This window comes from Helianthus annuus, chromosome 7 (assembly GCF_002127325.2).
Source record: "Helianthus annuus cultivar XRQ/B chromosome 7, HanXRQr2.0-SUNRISE, whole genome shotgun sequence".
Taxonomy (NCBI): domain Eukaryota; kingdom Viridiplantae; phylum Streptophyta; class Magnoliopsida; order Asterales; family Asteraceae; genus Helianthus; species Helianthus annuus.
Genome location: NC_035439.2, coordinates 78,937,815 through 78,951,580, shown reverse-complemented (window position 1 = coordinate 78,951,580; position 13,766 = coordinate 78,937,815). Strand labels below are relative to the sequence as shown.

The 13,766-nt window shown below is 36.5% G+C and overlaps 1 protein-coding gene across 34 annotated transcripts; it reads right to left on the bottom strand.

Moving 5' to 3' along the window:
* Window positions 1-1,766: 1,766 nt before the first annotated feature.
* On the bottom strand, window positions 1,767-11,512 carry LOC110867827 (transcription factor bHLH18). Of its 34 annotated transcripts, XM_035975588.1 has the most exons (15): window positions 11,354-11,505; window positions 11,176-11,272; window positions 10,111-10,196; window positions 8,380-9,981; window positions 8,145-8,223; window positions 8,016-8,063; window positions 7,843-7,894; window positions 7,397-7,636; window positions 7,034-7,092; window positions 5,475-6,253; window positions 5,084-5,140; window positions 3,750-4,828; window positions 3,146-3,613; window positions 2,139-2,516; window positions 1,767-2,036 (listed from the first exon to the last, which is right to left on the bottom strand). In XM_035975588.1, exons 12-15 carry the CDS (start codon window positions 3,780-3,782, stop codon window positions 1,974-1,976), a joined length of 942 nt encoding a protein of 313 aa, XP_035831481.1. In that variant the 5' UTR covers window positions 3,783-4,828; window positions 5,084-5,140; window positions 5,475-6,253; window positions 7,034-7,092; window positions 7,397-7,636; window positions 7,843-7,894; window positions 8,016-8,063; window positions 8,145-8,223; window positions 8,380-9,981; window positions 10,111-10,196; window positions 11,176-11,272; window positions 11,354-11,505; the 3' UTR covers window positions 1,767-1,973. The 34 variants fall into 34 exon arrangements, with proteins under 34 accessions (XP_035831481.1, XP_035831498.1, XP_035831499.1 ...); XM_035975605.1 differs by lacking the exons at window positions 7,843-7,894; window positions 10,111-10,196 and having other exon boundaries at window positions 5,475-5,567; window positions 5,683-6,253; window positions 8,016-8,068; window positions 8,380-8,595; XM_035975606.1 differs by lacking the exons at window positions 7,843-7,894; window positions 10,111-10,196 and having other exon boundaries at window positions 5,084-5,135; window positions 5,475-5,567; window positions 5,683-6,080; window positions 8,380-8,595.
* Between the last annotated feature and the right edge of the window lie 2,254 nt (window positions 11,513-13,766).

The following is a 13,766-nucleotide window of genomic DNA, read 5'->3' as shown; positions in this document are numbered from 1 at the left end:
CTTAAGTCGGTTCTTGCAAACTTCCTCCAGTTTCTTGAATTTCCATTTCTAGGCCTTGATGTAGATCCTTCGTTTCTGGGACTTTGCCTATTTCCGTTGTTTCGCCAATTTCCACGCGTCTGGTTAAACCTACCACGACCGCGGTTTCCAAATTGCCTTCCTCTGTTGTTATCCTGATGTGTAAACATAAGCCTATCTTGGCTTTCCCCTTGATTTCCTTTCTTTAACTTGAGACGTTCTTCATATGTCTTTAACCTTCCGATTGCTTCTTGTAGCGTCATGGTTTCTATATCGGAGTATTGTTCCATAGAGGCAACGATTTGAGTAAACCTATCCGGTACGCCATTTAGGAGTTTGCGTACTAGAGTCGGTTGACTCATAGTCGATCCTACTTCTGTTGCTCGGGTAACGATACTATTGATCTTTGCGGTGAATGAATCAATAGTGTCGTCATCCTTCATTTGCAACATCTCAAATTCTGACATTAGCGTGTGCATACGCGCCTTTTGTACCCGATCTACGCCAACGTGTCTAATCCTTAGATTTTCCCAAATCTCCTTTGCAGTCTTACAACTTGCAACTTGCAATACAACGTCCTCTGGTATTGCTTGAAACAAATATGCAATGGCAGACTTATCTTTCTTCGTGTCTACCGTTGCATTTTCTGCCGGTTCAATCGTTTCCCACAAACCATTCGCTTCAAGAATCGTCTTGATACGAATAGCCCAAACCGTATAGTTTGTTGGTTTCAGAATCGGACACTGAAACTGGGAAAGAGAATTTCCATTTATCGTACTTTGCCCGGTCGCTCCTGACATATCTTCCTGCCGAATAATCTTCACTTTCTAATAAACTTTCTTTTGGTTTCAATATATTCTTAACAACCCCGATTCCCCGAATCGTGTAATAACCAAAACAACCAAATCAAACTAATTCGCACTATAACCCCGGAATCAAAACAAACGAACCCTAGATTCCTAACCGTTCGGTTCAACCGACTTCCTAGAACCGAAAATAAATTCTGAAATTGAAACTTTGCGAATTTAAGCGAAATTGAAACCTGATCGCGAATTCCCTGCGATGCCTTGCGATTCCCACGCCTAGAGCCTGACGCTCTGATACCACTTTGTTGGCCCGAACTTGGATCTTGATCTCTAACGAGCGTGAATAACTTGAATAATAACAACTTTATAACAATCGAATAAGAGTATATACAATGATTTCGAGAGTAATGAACAATTACAAATGAAACTAACTATCTCTATTTATAGTTTCTAAGAGGCACGAATGAATAGACACAACTCTTCGTGAAAGGGTATGTCTCTAGGATTGTGCGGTTGAGATTGATCATGAAGAGGCATGTTGATTTCCAGCCATCCATCTCGAACCGTCGCGTCTTCTTCTCCTTTCCTTGATGTCGATCCGAGAGGGTGTGTGTGAGGGGACACACCTTTTCGCTAAGTGAGGGAAGTTAACAAGTTTCCCTTTGTCAACTTTGGTCCCTTAGTTTCATAACCGCTTGTAACCGCCACTTTAATATAAAACTAATCTATCTATTCTAAACTAACTAACTTATGGATTTAAGAGATTAACTCGGTTTCAATTACGAAAACGTTAATTTTAAACAATTACATACAAACTATGAAAACAGTTGGATTATTTTGGGATATCTCCACAAATTGTTTAATAATATTCAACAATCTAACACCCTTGAATATGAGGTTTATTATTTTATTAAATAAGGTTTGAGTGGGTTAGAATCAGTAATGGGTTGGTATAAATATAAGGTTTAGCGTCAATGTGCACTTTTGTTTTCAACAAAACAGTGGTTAAAAACCCGTATTTTCAACAAAACAGTGGCTAAAAACCCTAGGACCACAAACTATCAAGATTGAAGTTCAAACAGACAAATATAAAAATTTGAGTACATTGCCCTTTTCAAGAGTAGCTAAACGACCGAATAAATATAACGTTCAAACAACTAGTTGCAAGTTCTTCACAACATCTGCTGTTGACAAAACGAAGTCTTCATTCATCTACAAAACCAAGAGAAAATTAATCAGAACCATGTTCCTCAGTGTATTTTATTTTATCTATAAAAGAACCTATAAGGTAAACGCATTCATATATATGTTAACCTGAGCAACAATGGTGACAAGAAGAGTGGTATCTGAAAACGGCACAGTGCTGCAACTAATGATAGATAAACCAAGTTTCTTCAGCTCATTTAGCACCTTCAATAATGATATATTGTTTCTCCAGCAGTAAATTTCTACGAGTAGACTGCACCCGGACATGCTCACTTGGATCTCCGGATTCAAAGGCTTACTACTCTCTTCTAAGTTTGCTTCGTTAGAACACGAGACATTATCATCGCTACTACTAAGCCTCGATCTCTTACCGGTTATCACAGATTCTTGCATGCTCTTTTTCTTTATGCCCTCGAGTTCCTTCACGCGATTTTGAAGTTCTTTGATGTAGTTCGCTGCATCTTCTAACACAGTTGCCTTATCCGTCTACCACAAAAGAGTCAGCTAGATCATTAATTAAATAATAATAAAACTATATTTAAATATATCTAAGTAAGATCTTTAGAATAATTTAACCAACTATTGTTTGAGATTATAGGTGGTTTGGAGTTTGGGCAAGTGTTTCTTGGCAATTTTTGAAACTTCTCTACATCTAGACAATGGGTAGCGAACTCGTGCAAGCTCGCTCAGGTGGTAAGCGAATTTCTCGAGTTCGCGGCAAGCGAACTTGGCTAGAGTGTGTTGGTCAAAGAAGCGAAATCTATCACATATTCCATGTAGAATCACAACAGTTATTGTTAGCTTTAGTTTGATGGTTTCATCGTTATACAAGTTAGAGGTAAGCCTGTCTACATCTACCCTACTTACACGCTACCTTAGTTTTGCTATTGGTGAGATTTACTGAGTATGATGATGATAATCGTTATTAAAGTTAGCTTGTCAAACTAGCGAAGTCAAAAAAACAAAGTCAGATTCCCTTGGGTTCACTACCCATTGGAGCGAACTGCCTAGATGTACAAGGACGTTTAAAAAAATGTCTAAAAACACTTGCCCAAAATCCAAACCACCTATAAATAAAAAAAAAAATTGGTTTATGCTAGGAAATTGGCAAGTACCTTTTTCAGGTCTGGAAGGAGCGAAGACAAAGACATAAATCGTTGAGCCAACTTTTCTCTTCTCTTCCTCTCAGCCAACACACGTTCTTGAACCTGGATCGGATTCCGAACAGTGGACCGAGTTCTTTTCACGCCGTAGGTATCACTAAAAGAATGAAATTCATCTTTAGGTTGTATATCTCTGAAAGATATTGTGAAAGTGTTGGGAGTATCAGAAACTAGTTTTCCCTTAGGTTTTTCAGTTGTAGATGATATCATGTTAATACTATCGGACTTTTTGTAATTAAATGGTTGTTCAATACGAGCCGGTTCTTCGAGGCACTTATGAATTTGAACGGATTGATTGATAAAAGATGGGGCTTTTGTGTAGCTGTATGATGAAAATGAATCAAAGCTCAGATCCTCCATTGGATAGTAATAAGGCTTGTTCATCTGATATTGATTCATGAACACTTGATCTTGCATTTCCTACAATATGAATTCAACAAACACATTATAAAAACTATTGAAAACTTAATGAGAAGCATAAATGGTATAATTATGAATCATAATTTATGATTAATATTTAATCCAAGTATGTGTGCATCTTGCAACTTTTACTTACCAGCTCTGGTAGCCATGATGAAGGCATATCCATTGCTTCAATATGCCGGTTCGCTGTAAATCAGACAGAGTTTTCATTAGATATATCTCACACATAAGATGAACATGCATGTGCTACAATTTTGTAAAAGATTAACAGTGAAAACATGTAACATGAGGAGCTGAAGGAGTAGACATAAGTCTCTTTTTCTCCTTTTTATTAGAAACAAAAAAACATGAGTAGAAGCTTCATACATAAAGCATATTTATAATCTGTTAGACAAACCTAGAAAGTGTTAAATTCAAGATATCAAGACAAAGAAATAGACATATCACTACTAGAAAACTTGGTTTTTCCGACCGCAATTTTGGTCGCAAACCAATCACAATTGCCCTGTTGCGACCGTTTTCCGACCGGAACTACAATCGGAAAAACACCCGTCGCAATTGCTCTATTCCGACTAAGTTGCGACTGCTGCTATCTTTTGCGACCAGGGTTTTGCGACTTTAATAATGGTCACAAATATTGCGACTGTTCCTGGTTTTGTGGGACTTCGGTTGCGACGGTCTTGATGCGACCGAATTCCGACCGCATGCCTTTGACCGAATTCCGACCGCATGCCTTTTACAAACTGCGATCGTTTTCCGACCGCCTGACTTTTACAAACTGCGACCATTTTGCAACTGCTTGCCTTTTGAAAAATTGCGACCGTTTTTGCGGTCGCAATTTTTTATTTATTTTTTTAAAAATTATTTTTGTCCATTTTCTATTTTGACCTGCATATAATGTCAATTTTAAATTTTACATATTATCAAATTTTCACAATTATATAAAAAATCCCACTTGAAACATCAAATACCAAAGTTATCATAACAATAAAAAATATACTTAAAAAAAACATGTTTTGAACGAAAACATTAGTGCATGGTGAAACAGTACATAAGACATCTATATCAGGATACCATAAAGATACAAATTATCCTGTCACATTTAGTCAATAATGCACTCATAAACACAGCCTAAACCTCCACATATGTAGAATAAACCGCCCTTTAATCCTCTTCTCTTTCTGGTGGAAGTCCACACGGCAATAGCATTTTCTGTAAAACGAAAAAATAAAACAAAATTAAACCACCTGCAAATAATCTCAAGAAAATGAAACATACATTATTTTAAAAGTCGAACAAAATAAATACAAAAATCATATATGTTTTTGTAGAATAAAAAGAACTGAATGATGTTTTGAAAGATAACCCTACCTAGCATAACAGTAATAATGACGATCAACAATTCTGGCCAGATCAATGGCATCAGTAATCAGTAATAACGACGATAAATAAGCGCTTTACGTATACCTTTTGTTTGAGGGCAACATCCGGCAATTGAAGAGCTTGTGCAGTCCCTCAACTACACTTAAATAGCAAAACATGATTAATAGTTAGAATTATACTAGTGGGAATGCCCGCACGTTGCGGCGGGTGTCCGGACTAATATCATATTCAATAATGACGCCTATTACGAACCATAACCCATTCTAACATTTTATCCCATTTAACAATAACTGCAAGATACTTTCAATGTATAAAACCACAAAATTTACAAATTTCAAACAAAAAATATTACGGTCAGCCAAACCAAAATAACTCATTTTCCATGAAGCTCTAACCCAATATGTCTGACCGGACCATTTTTCACATAATGTTATTATTTATCAAATCACAAGTGCCAATAATGTGTTAATAATACCTTTTCGACAAATCTGTCTCTACACCATTGTTTGATGCCACTATCGGTTTCTGGCAGTTCACATATCAAGTGTCTCTTAATGTGTACATGTACCTACCGGGAACAACGTTCATATGTCTTTTATAGCATAATACGACTAAAAGCTAGTTTAACAAAAGGAGGTGAAGTACATATATCAATGTATTGGTATTTTGTTAAAACGCGATACCGGGGAAAAACAGGCGACCTTCCAAGAAATCGAGACCCATCCTCTGTGGTCCCCACAGAAGATCGTTCACCACATACGTACAGCAACGTAATCGGCTGAATTTCCGAGAACCATGTAGAAGATTAGCATACCGGTCACCAGAGTCCCACGCGAAGCGGGAGACATGAACCCGAGGGCGGCAAACATGATCGTCACAACTGCCATTCCGAGAATCTGAACCACGTTTCCAACCATTACGCTTAGAAGTCCCGGGTTGCTGGGAGCACGGAAAACGTCAGCTACGACGAGCTTCCAACCCGATAATTCTTCGTTCATCTGCGCTTGTGCCTCCTTGTCTAACTCCTCGTAGTGAGTCAAATCCCGTCTAACCGTTCTTAAAAAGATCACAAGGACGATACCTGCCAAGAAAGTGATAACCATAAACGAGTTCAAAATCGAGAACCAATGCACTTTCGCTCCCACCATCTTTTAATAAGCATCCCATCTCGATGGCCACTTGATGTCACTTTCGACAAACGCAACCTCGTAAGTGAAAGAAACGGGCCTGTTTTCCTTTATGTTCACCGTTTTCCTTGCGTTCAATCAAACACAAACCAACGTTCATGAATAGAAACAAACATATATATTAAAAGGCTTGTAATATGCAATACACTAATATTTATTAAACATTTTATTAGTGGGAATTTTGAAGTATTTGACTAAGATATAAAAATTAAGAACCCTGATGAACTGTCGAACACAAATGAGCATAAAAGAACACAAACATAACGGAACATTTACGAACATAAACATAAATGAACGAAGAACGGGGCCTCTGCTTGTGTTCCTTCATTTTAGTTAAACGAACAGAATCTCTAGTTTGTGTTTGTTCATTCACTAAACGAACGAACACAAACGAACTTCCCGGCCGAACGGTTCACGAACCGTTCGCTGAAAGTTCGGTTCGTTTGCAGCCCTACATACAAAGTCTAAAGTATGTATGCATGCCAAAAAGTGTAAAAAACTCATACCTGACTCATAAAATTATTTATAATATATGTATGCGTGCCAAAAAGTGGTTGCGGGTTAATAGAACCCATATTAAAAAATAAATTACCCCTAGCCCATTACCCAACCCTTTTGGTGAGATGTTTGATGTTTCAAGTTGAAATGGCCTACGTACCAACTTTCAACACCAGAAATAAAATGATATGTATTATTAGTATTAATACATACTCGACAGGGATTATTGTTTTGTCTTTTGTGGAAAGGTATTATAAATATATATGTTACATCCATTTAGAAAAATTTTGGATTTTTAACAAATAAACTAACACTTAGAGGCTCTGTTTGGCGGTGAAAAGCTTCCAACCTTGATTTGAGAACTGCTGCAGTATCATCCTTCCTTTGCATTAAAGGCTCTCCAGTAACCTACAAAAATAAACAATTTGATGCATGTATTAGGTCGGGTCTGATCATTAAGGACACCCAATTTGTATTTTTAATGCAAAAAACCTCCTAATTCACGTTTAAACTAAAATCACAAATAAGGATGATAGGCAATTACACATTTACAATTTTCCTTTTCAGTATTAAAGGGTTATTTAAGATATATGACTAATAAACTCAACAGGTGACTGACTAAACCCAAGGAAAAAAGCTCGCCTTTTACGATGTTCATTAATCTTCCTAATTGAAGTACATATCGCTTCATCACAAGCTTCAATCTCTTTACCTTTCTCAGTATCAAGTTCCCTTTGTACTGGAAACGGGACATCCACCAACACATCATAAGACGCATTTCCAACTGGACTATTTCCCAAAAGTTTAATCTTATGTTCCAAATGGATAGGCTGTGGTCCATATGTACATGCAATAATTTCTGGATTCTTTTAGGTACACTTTGGCCAACCATTGACCTGTTCCAGCCATTTGAGTGATTTGACCCGTTCCATTTTTTTTTACCTATTTTTACCTGCTCAAAAGCAGATGGGCTGAAATCAGTAACACATATTATTATTAACTAAAGAAAGAGAGTCAAAGGAAAAATTTACACCCGTAGTCAAAACGTGGAGCTAAAAGTAAGCTAGATAGTTGTACCATATGTAAAAAGTACAAACACAAAGCATATAAAACCTAATAAGCATAACTTTAGAACAACTCTATGCTCAAATCAGTTACCAATGGTTCTCCCTGTGCTACTAATAACTCCTCAATTGCAGACGTAACCTACCTGAGGTAGCAAATTTAGCGATTTTGCATCCGTCACATCACTTAAACCAAAAATTGATTCATCAATCAAGAAATTAAGCATCAGAAACAACTAAATTCGTGCATAATTAAAAATTACTTACAATCGTTGAAGGCTCCTGAACAAACTCAATGCTTGCTCGCTTGTGACGCTGCGCTTTCAAAACACAACAAATCCACTATCAAACACAAATTAACAAATATTTCACAATCAAACATTGAAACTACTAAACCTCGCCGATCATTTAAATCCAATTTGCTTATCCAGAAACGTCGTCAATGTAACAACAGCATCACTAACAAGCCTAAACCCTAAAACACAAATTTCACAGTGAAGGTGGAATTGTGAAATAACCATGTAAGAGATAATTTATTTAAAAATTTATACAAAACAATACGTATATGTGTGTGTATATAAAGAGAGAGTGTGAAACTGAAATGATTTTAGAGAGACAGTAAGGAAGTTACCGGAGACGGAGTAATTTTCTGATGTGAATCTGCTTCTCTTATGGCTGTAACACTTGATGTTTCGTCGGAGCTCTTGAGGCCATCTTCGTCACTCCCCTAACCACCACCAAAACCCGCCACTAACGATCCGAGAAGGTATCCCTTTCCCCTCACTTCCAGTTTCCGGTCCCGTATAGACCCGGTCAAGTTTGGTCCGTGTTCACCTCCACTCAGATGCTTAAAACGGATAATAGAAACCCACAAAGATTAGCTTAAACAACACTAAAACTGAAAACTTTAACACAAACTCGACATATTAATTAAACACACATTACAGAAAATAAGACATCATAGATTCATAGGATGTAAGCTGCATATCCTACTAAGGCAGCATGACCCTATATAGTTATAACATTAACAGAAAAATTTTAACTATTAAAGATACTAACTTATAATACTCACACAAATAATATTTTCTTATTTATTAACCTCTTTTCTTAACCACCAACTTACAGCTTGTCCTCAAATTCAGAGAGGGGAGTGAGCTGTTCCTTTAACCCTTTTCTCTTGCGAATACTAGCCACAAGTGCGGTAGCTTGCGACCCCGGTTCCAACGGGTCAGAAGACATCATTTCCCAATGGTCAAACACCGATTGCGGGAAAAGGCTTGACCCGAAGTCACCGCCCTCGATGCACCTGAAAACCCAAATGACTCGACAACGGGCAAGTAAGCCTTAATGTTGTACAAAGGTGTATCGGGCCTTTGCATTTCTTCAAACACGTGCCCATTAACACAGTATCAAATCGATTATTCAAAGCTTTATCATCTTACCCAAACACCATGTTTGAACCCCAAAGAGAGTACAAAGATCCAAACTCACCTTTGATAACTGATGTTAAGTGTTTGAAAGAAATCCTCTTTCATTTGACTACTATTTCTTATGCAACCAGTATGAAATTAATCATATAAAACTACAGTAAGATAAGCATTACCATTAACATGTTACCTAATTAACACTAGATTATAATCAAATAATTATCTTCATAACACATATTTACATAATCTTCAATCAGAATTGCATGCATGTTTAACCCCTAAATAAAACTTAAGTTTCAATTGGCCTGCACCCTACATTTCATGACATATTTTGACAAGTAACTGAATCATTCCTATAGTCACATCAATCAACTTAACAAGACAAACACACAATTATTTTGACAGTCAACATGAATAATAATCTATAAATCACGAAGAAGCCCAATTGTGATACTACAAAGTCAAACTCGTAGTGGCGAATCGAGAATTACGATCGAAATGGATAAAACAATACCAAACAGATAAACAGACTCACACGTATGAAGACATTCAGGAACAGTAGTAGCATCTCGCAACAATTTATTGCAGATAGGGCATGTCATGCATGCCGCTAACTCTTTTCTCCGTAATTTCACCACCTGATTAGCCGACATCATCACACAACAGCACCTATCAATTCAGCAACAAACACCTAATTACCGGTCCACCACACTCACACACGTAGTAGTTCGTTGGTTCCTAAAGGAGGTGCATGTTAGCAACACCGTTAGGGGAAACACATGGACCTTACGTAGCTAATTTGCCTGCTGCATTGAAGAAGATCAACGAACGATTGAACAAACAACTAACATAGATGACGCAGTAAACACGATATATACATAAATACGTGTATGTATAGGTCGATAGATAGATAAAGCGAGCGAGCGATATCATACCTGGATCTATGAGGATGTGATCTGAAGATTGATGAGGATGATTTGCGAAGAAACGACGTGAGTTGGTGATTCGGCAACTAGATCATCTGTGTGTGTGTGTGGGAGTCGAAATCGAGAGTTTTTAGAGAGAGAGAGAGAGAGAGAGAGAGAGAGAGAGTACTTGTAAAATTGGCATGTACAGAACCAAACACTTTGGTTTATTGAAACTCATTATTCTTGCGTGTCAAGATAATAATAAAATAAATAATGAAAGTGTAATTCTGTCCTTTTGGGTTAGAAAATACGGTGTGAACGTGGATATCTGACATGGAGGCCAGTCCATTAAACCACCCTGTATTTAGCGTTGTGTGTGGGGCGACAGGATTTCTACCGGCGTGGAAGGCAAACGACGGGCCTACTTTCACTTTACTAATCACAATTGAATACGAACACACAAAAATAAAAACAGAGCCAACAGTTTTAATTTTTGTAAAGCCTAATTTAAACACAAATTGATACGAATACACAAGAAAAACAGAGTCAGGAGCTCTTACTTCTGTAAAACCTAAGATTAAAATTCAAACAACGAATTATATTCGCTTACTTATCCTAATTCCACTTTCCTAAAAACCTGAATACGAACATGCAAGAAGAAACACATGATCAGGAGCTCTAATTTCTGTAAAACCTAAAATTATAATCAGATCAATAGTCCTAATTTCACTTTCCAAAACACAATTAAACACGAAGAAAAACAGAGTCGGGACCTCTAATTTCTCTAAAACCTAAAACTGAAATTCAATTGTCGAATAATCCTAATTTCACTTTCAGAAACACAACACAAAAAACAGATTCAATTGTTGAGTAATCCTAATTTCCGTAGAACCTATGATTAAAATTTGATCAAAGAAACATACAGAGTCAGGAGCTCAAATTTCTGTAAAACCTAAAACTAGAACTCAATCAGTTAATCAAACACAAACAAAACAAAATCACAACCTCTAGCTTCCATAACCCTAGCAATTCGATACAGTGTAATGAATCTAAACCGTTAACAATGATATAACCTTATAGACGAAACCTAACCTTAAAGGAAATGATGATCAGTGTCGCCAGAATCAGATCGGCGAAAGGATTTCTTCGAGCGGCAGATCTCCTCAAAATCAGATTGGTGAGATGATTTCTTCAATCACGTATTCAGAATCAGTCGTCGGATTGCTAACATTGAGTCGGATTATTAAAGGAAATGAAGAGTCACACATACCAGACGTACGGTATCAGATCGATGAGTGACGAGGATGATCGCCGGAGTCGCAGATGTACCGTGAGTCGCAGATGAGGATGATGAAAGATTAACAGATCTGCATATCTGTTTTGATTCCGTCGTCTGATTGAAGCTTCTCAACTAGAGGCTACTGTCAGTTTTAACCCACAACTTATGATAATTTGCAGTTTTTACCCTAAACACTAATGAATATTTTTTTGCTTTTTCTATTTTTTCTTGTATCTGCGACCGCGTTAAATGGTCGCAACTTTTGTTTTTTATATATTTCTCGTATTTGTGACCGTTTTATACGGTCGCAACTTTTGTTTTTTTTATTTGCGATTGCTTTAAACGGTCGTAACTTTTGCTATTTTTTTATTTTTCTTGTATTTGCGACTGTTTTCCGACCACAAAAATACGGTCACAAAATTTGCGACTGTTTTGCGATCGAATCTAGATTGGTCTTTAATTTTGCGATTGTTTTGGTTTTAGTCACAAATCGGTCACTAATTTTGCGACCGTCTTATGTTAGTCGCAAAATTTGGTCGCAATTGCCTAGTTTTCTAGTAGTGTATTAGACAAATCGGGTTTACAGTTTGGTGTTAATGATTTGATGTGATAATCATGAAACTCAGTCTTCACTGACATGAGAGAATACTAGTGAGAGTGAAACCTAAATCGTGGGAGAGAGAAGAACTACCTTTAGAAAACAAAGAGGTTATTGTGGAATACTTCTATTTTGGTGTATATGTATGCCACTGACTATACTAGAGAGAATATCATCGATCAGAGCGTCTGAAAATAGAACCATCTGAAATAGAGGTATTTTTGAGCTTAAGGATGCTTAGTTAGTTGCTTAGACCTCAGTGTGGTTTTGTTGTTTTGTGGCTTTATGCCACCATGCCGCACACATCATCCCGACTACGTGGATCATGGCGTTTATGTTTGGGTTTGGACGACGTGGAGGTGGTTTGTTTAAGTTTAATTATTTGGTCTTGTTTAGAATTAAATATCTAGTGTATTTAGGTTTAATTATTTGGTTTCTTTAGATTTAGTTATCTAGTTTGTGTAATGATTTTAAGTTTAATAAAAAAATATTTTGTATTATTTTTAGTTTTATATTTGTTTTTTTAATTTCTGTTATTTTATTTAAATTTAAACAATTTTAAGTATTTTTATTTAAAGAACTTTCTTTCTTGTTTAAATCAAGGGTCCACAAGGTGCCCGCCATCACCTCTTCCGGACTAGTCCGGTTCATCGTTCCACCCCTTCCAAACCACTCCACCTCATCTCGTCCATCGGATTTGTCGTCCTCTTTACTGGTCCGAAATCCAAACCACAAGCGACATGAATGCAATAATTATAATACAATCTCTTTAATAATCACCCAATTATTATTTTTTTGAACGGCTAATTTGTCCTTTTAAATTTTTGTATCTCCCAAGGATTGAATCTTAGTCTCCCCAATTATTTATCTTTCTCTCATCATTTCATCTATAATGTTATTTATTTTTTATTTTTTCTGAACGTCAAATTTGGATCACTGATCATATCTATTTCCACTAAACTATAATACCTATACACTAATTAAGGAAGAAACCCAATAAACATAGGATAAACCCTCTTATAAAAATCAAACTCAAAACCTAGTAGTCACTAAATTTTATCTCACGTTAAGTTGTCACTAGACTATAATGCTCTGGACCTCATCCATAATATTATCTTATGGATAATGCTTTTAATAAAACAAAATAGAAAAGGATATTTCTCATCAAAAGTCTTTTACAAAATAAATGCTTCTAGAAAAACGATACTTTTAAAAAATCTGCTAAAAGTTAACTCGGTTGACACTGCCACGTCAACCCTATATAATTTTCTTATATTTTTCTCTTTCTCTTTTATTTTTCTTTAAATGGCTGATGAAATTTTCTTCTCTTTTATTTTTCTTTAAATGGCTGATGAAATAAATTTCCGACTACCTGTGTTAATTCAATATTAAAATGCGACGAAATACGTTTGTAACATGTTGGTTTAGTTCTGTTTAAACATAATGGAAAACATAAAAACATACCTGTCATCGCAGGCAGTGCAGTGGAGAATCCAGTGAGAGAAGACGACATGGAGTTCGACATCTTTGTCAAGGTGATCTGGTTCTTCCTTAGGGTGCTGACTGATGATGGTGACTGATTAAACCGAAAAGGGTATCGGCTATGGAGATGGAGGTCGAATGTGATGTTATGCTTACGGGGTATGTCTAATGGTGTAACTGTCTAACCCCTTAACCTCCACATAAGTCTCCTTATATAAGCACCCAGGAGGAAACCTAATTAGTTAATAAGGGTAATATGGTTCATCAACAATTACCAACTAATTATCTTAATAGGTTGTTATATATTTTGATCTATATTATGTA

What these genes read in the sequence shown, in the direction of transcription:
- LOC110867827 (XM_035975603.1), bottom strand. Translation starts at nt 3,782, where the DNA reads ATGGATATGCCTTCATCATGGCTACCAGAGCTG. An exon ending in CATCATGGCTACCAGAGCTG is followed by an intron (nt 3,614 to 3,749) that starts GTAAGTAAAAGT and finishes TTCATATTGTAG; the next exon opens with GAAATGCAAGATCAAGTGTT. An exon ending in TTGTCACCATTGTTGCTCAG is followed by an intron (nt 2,037 to 2,138) that starts GTTAACATATAT and finishes TTGGTTTTGTAG; the next exon opens with ATGAATGAAGACTTCGTTTT.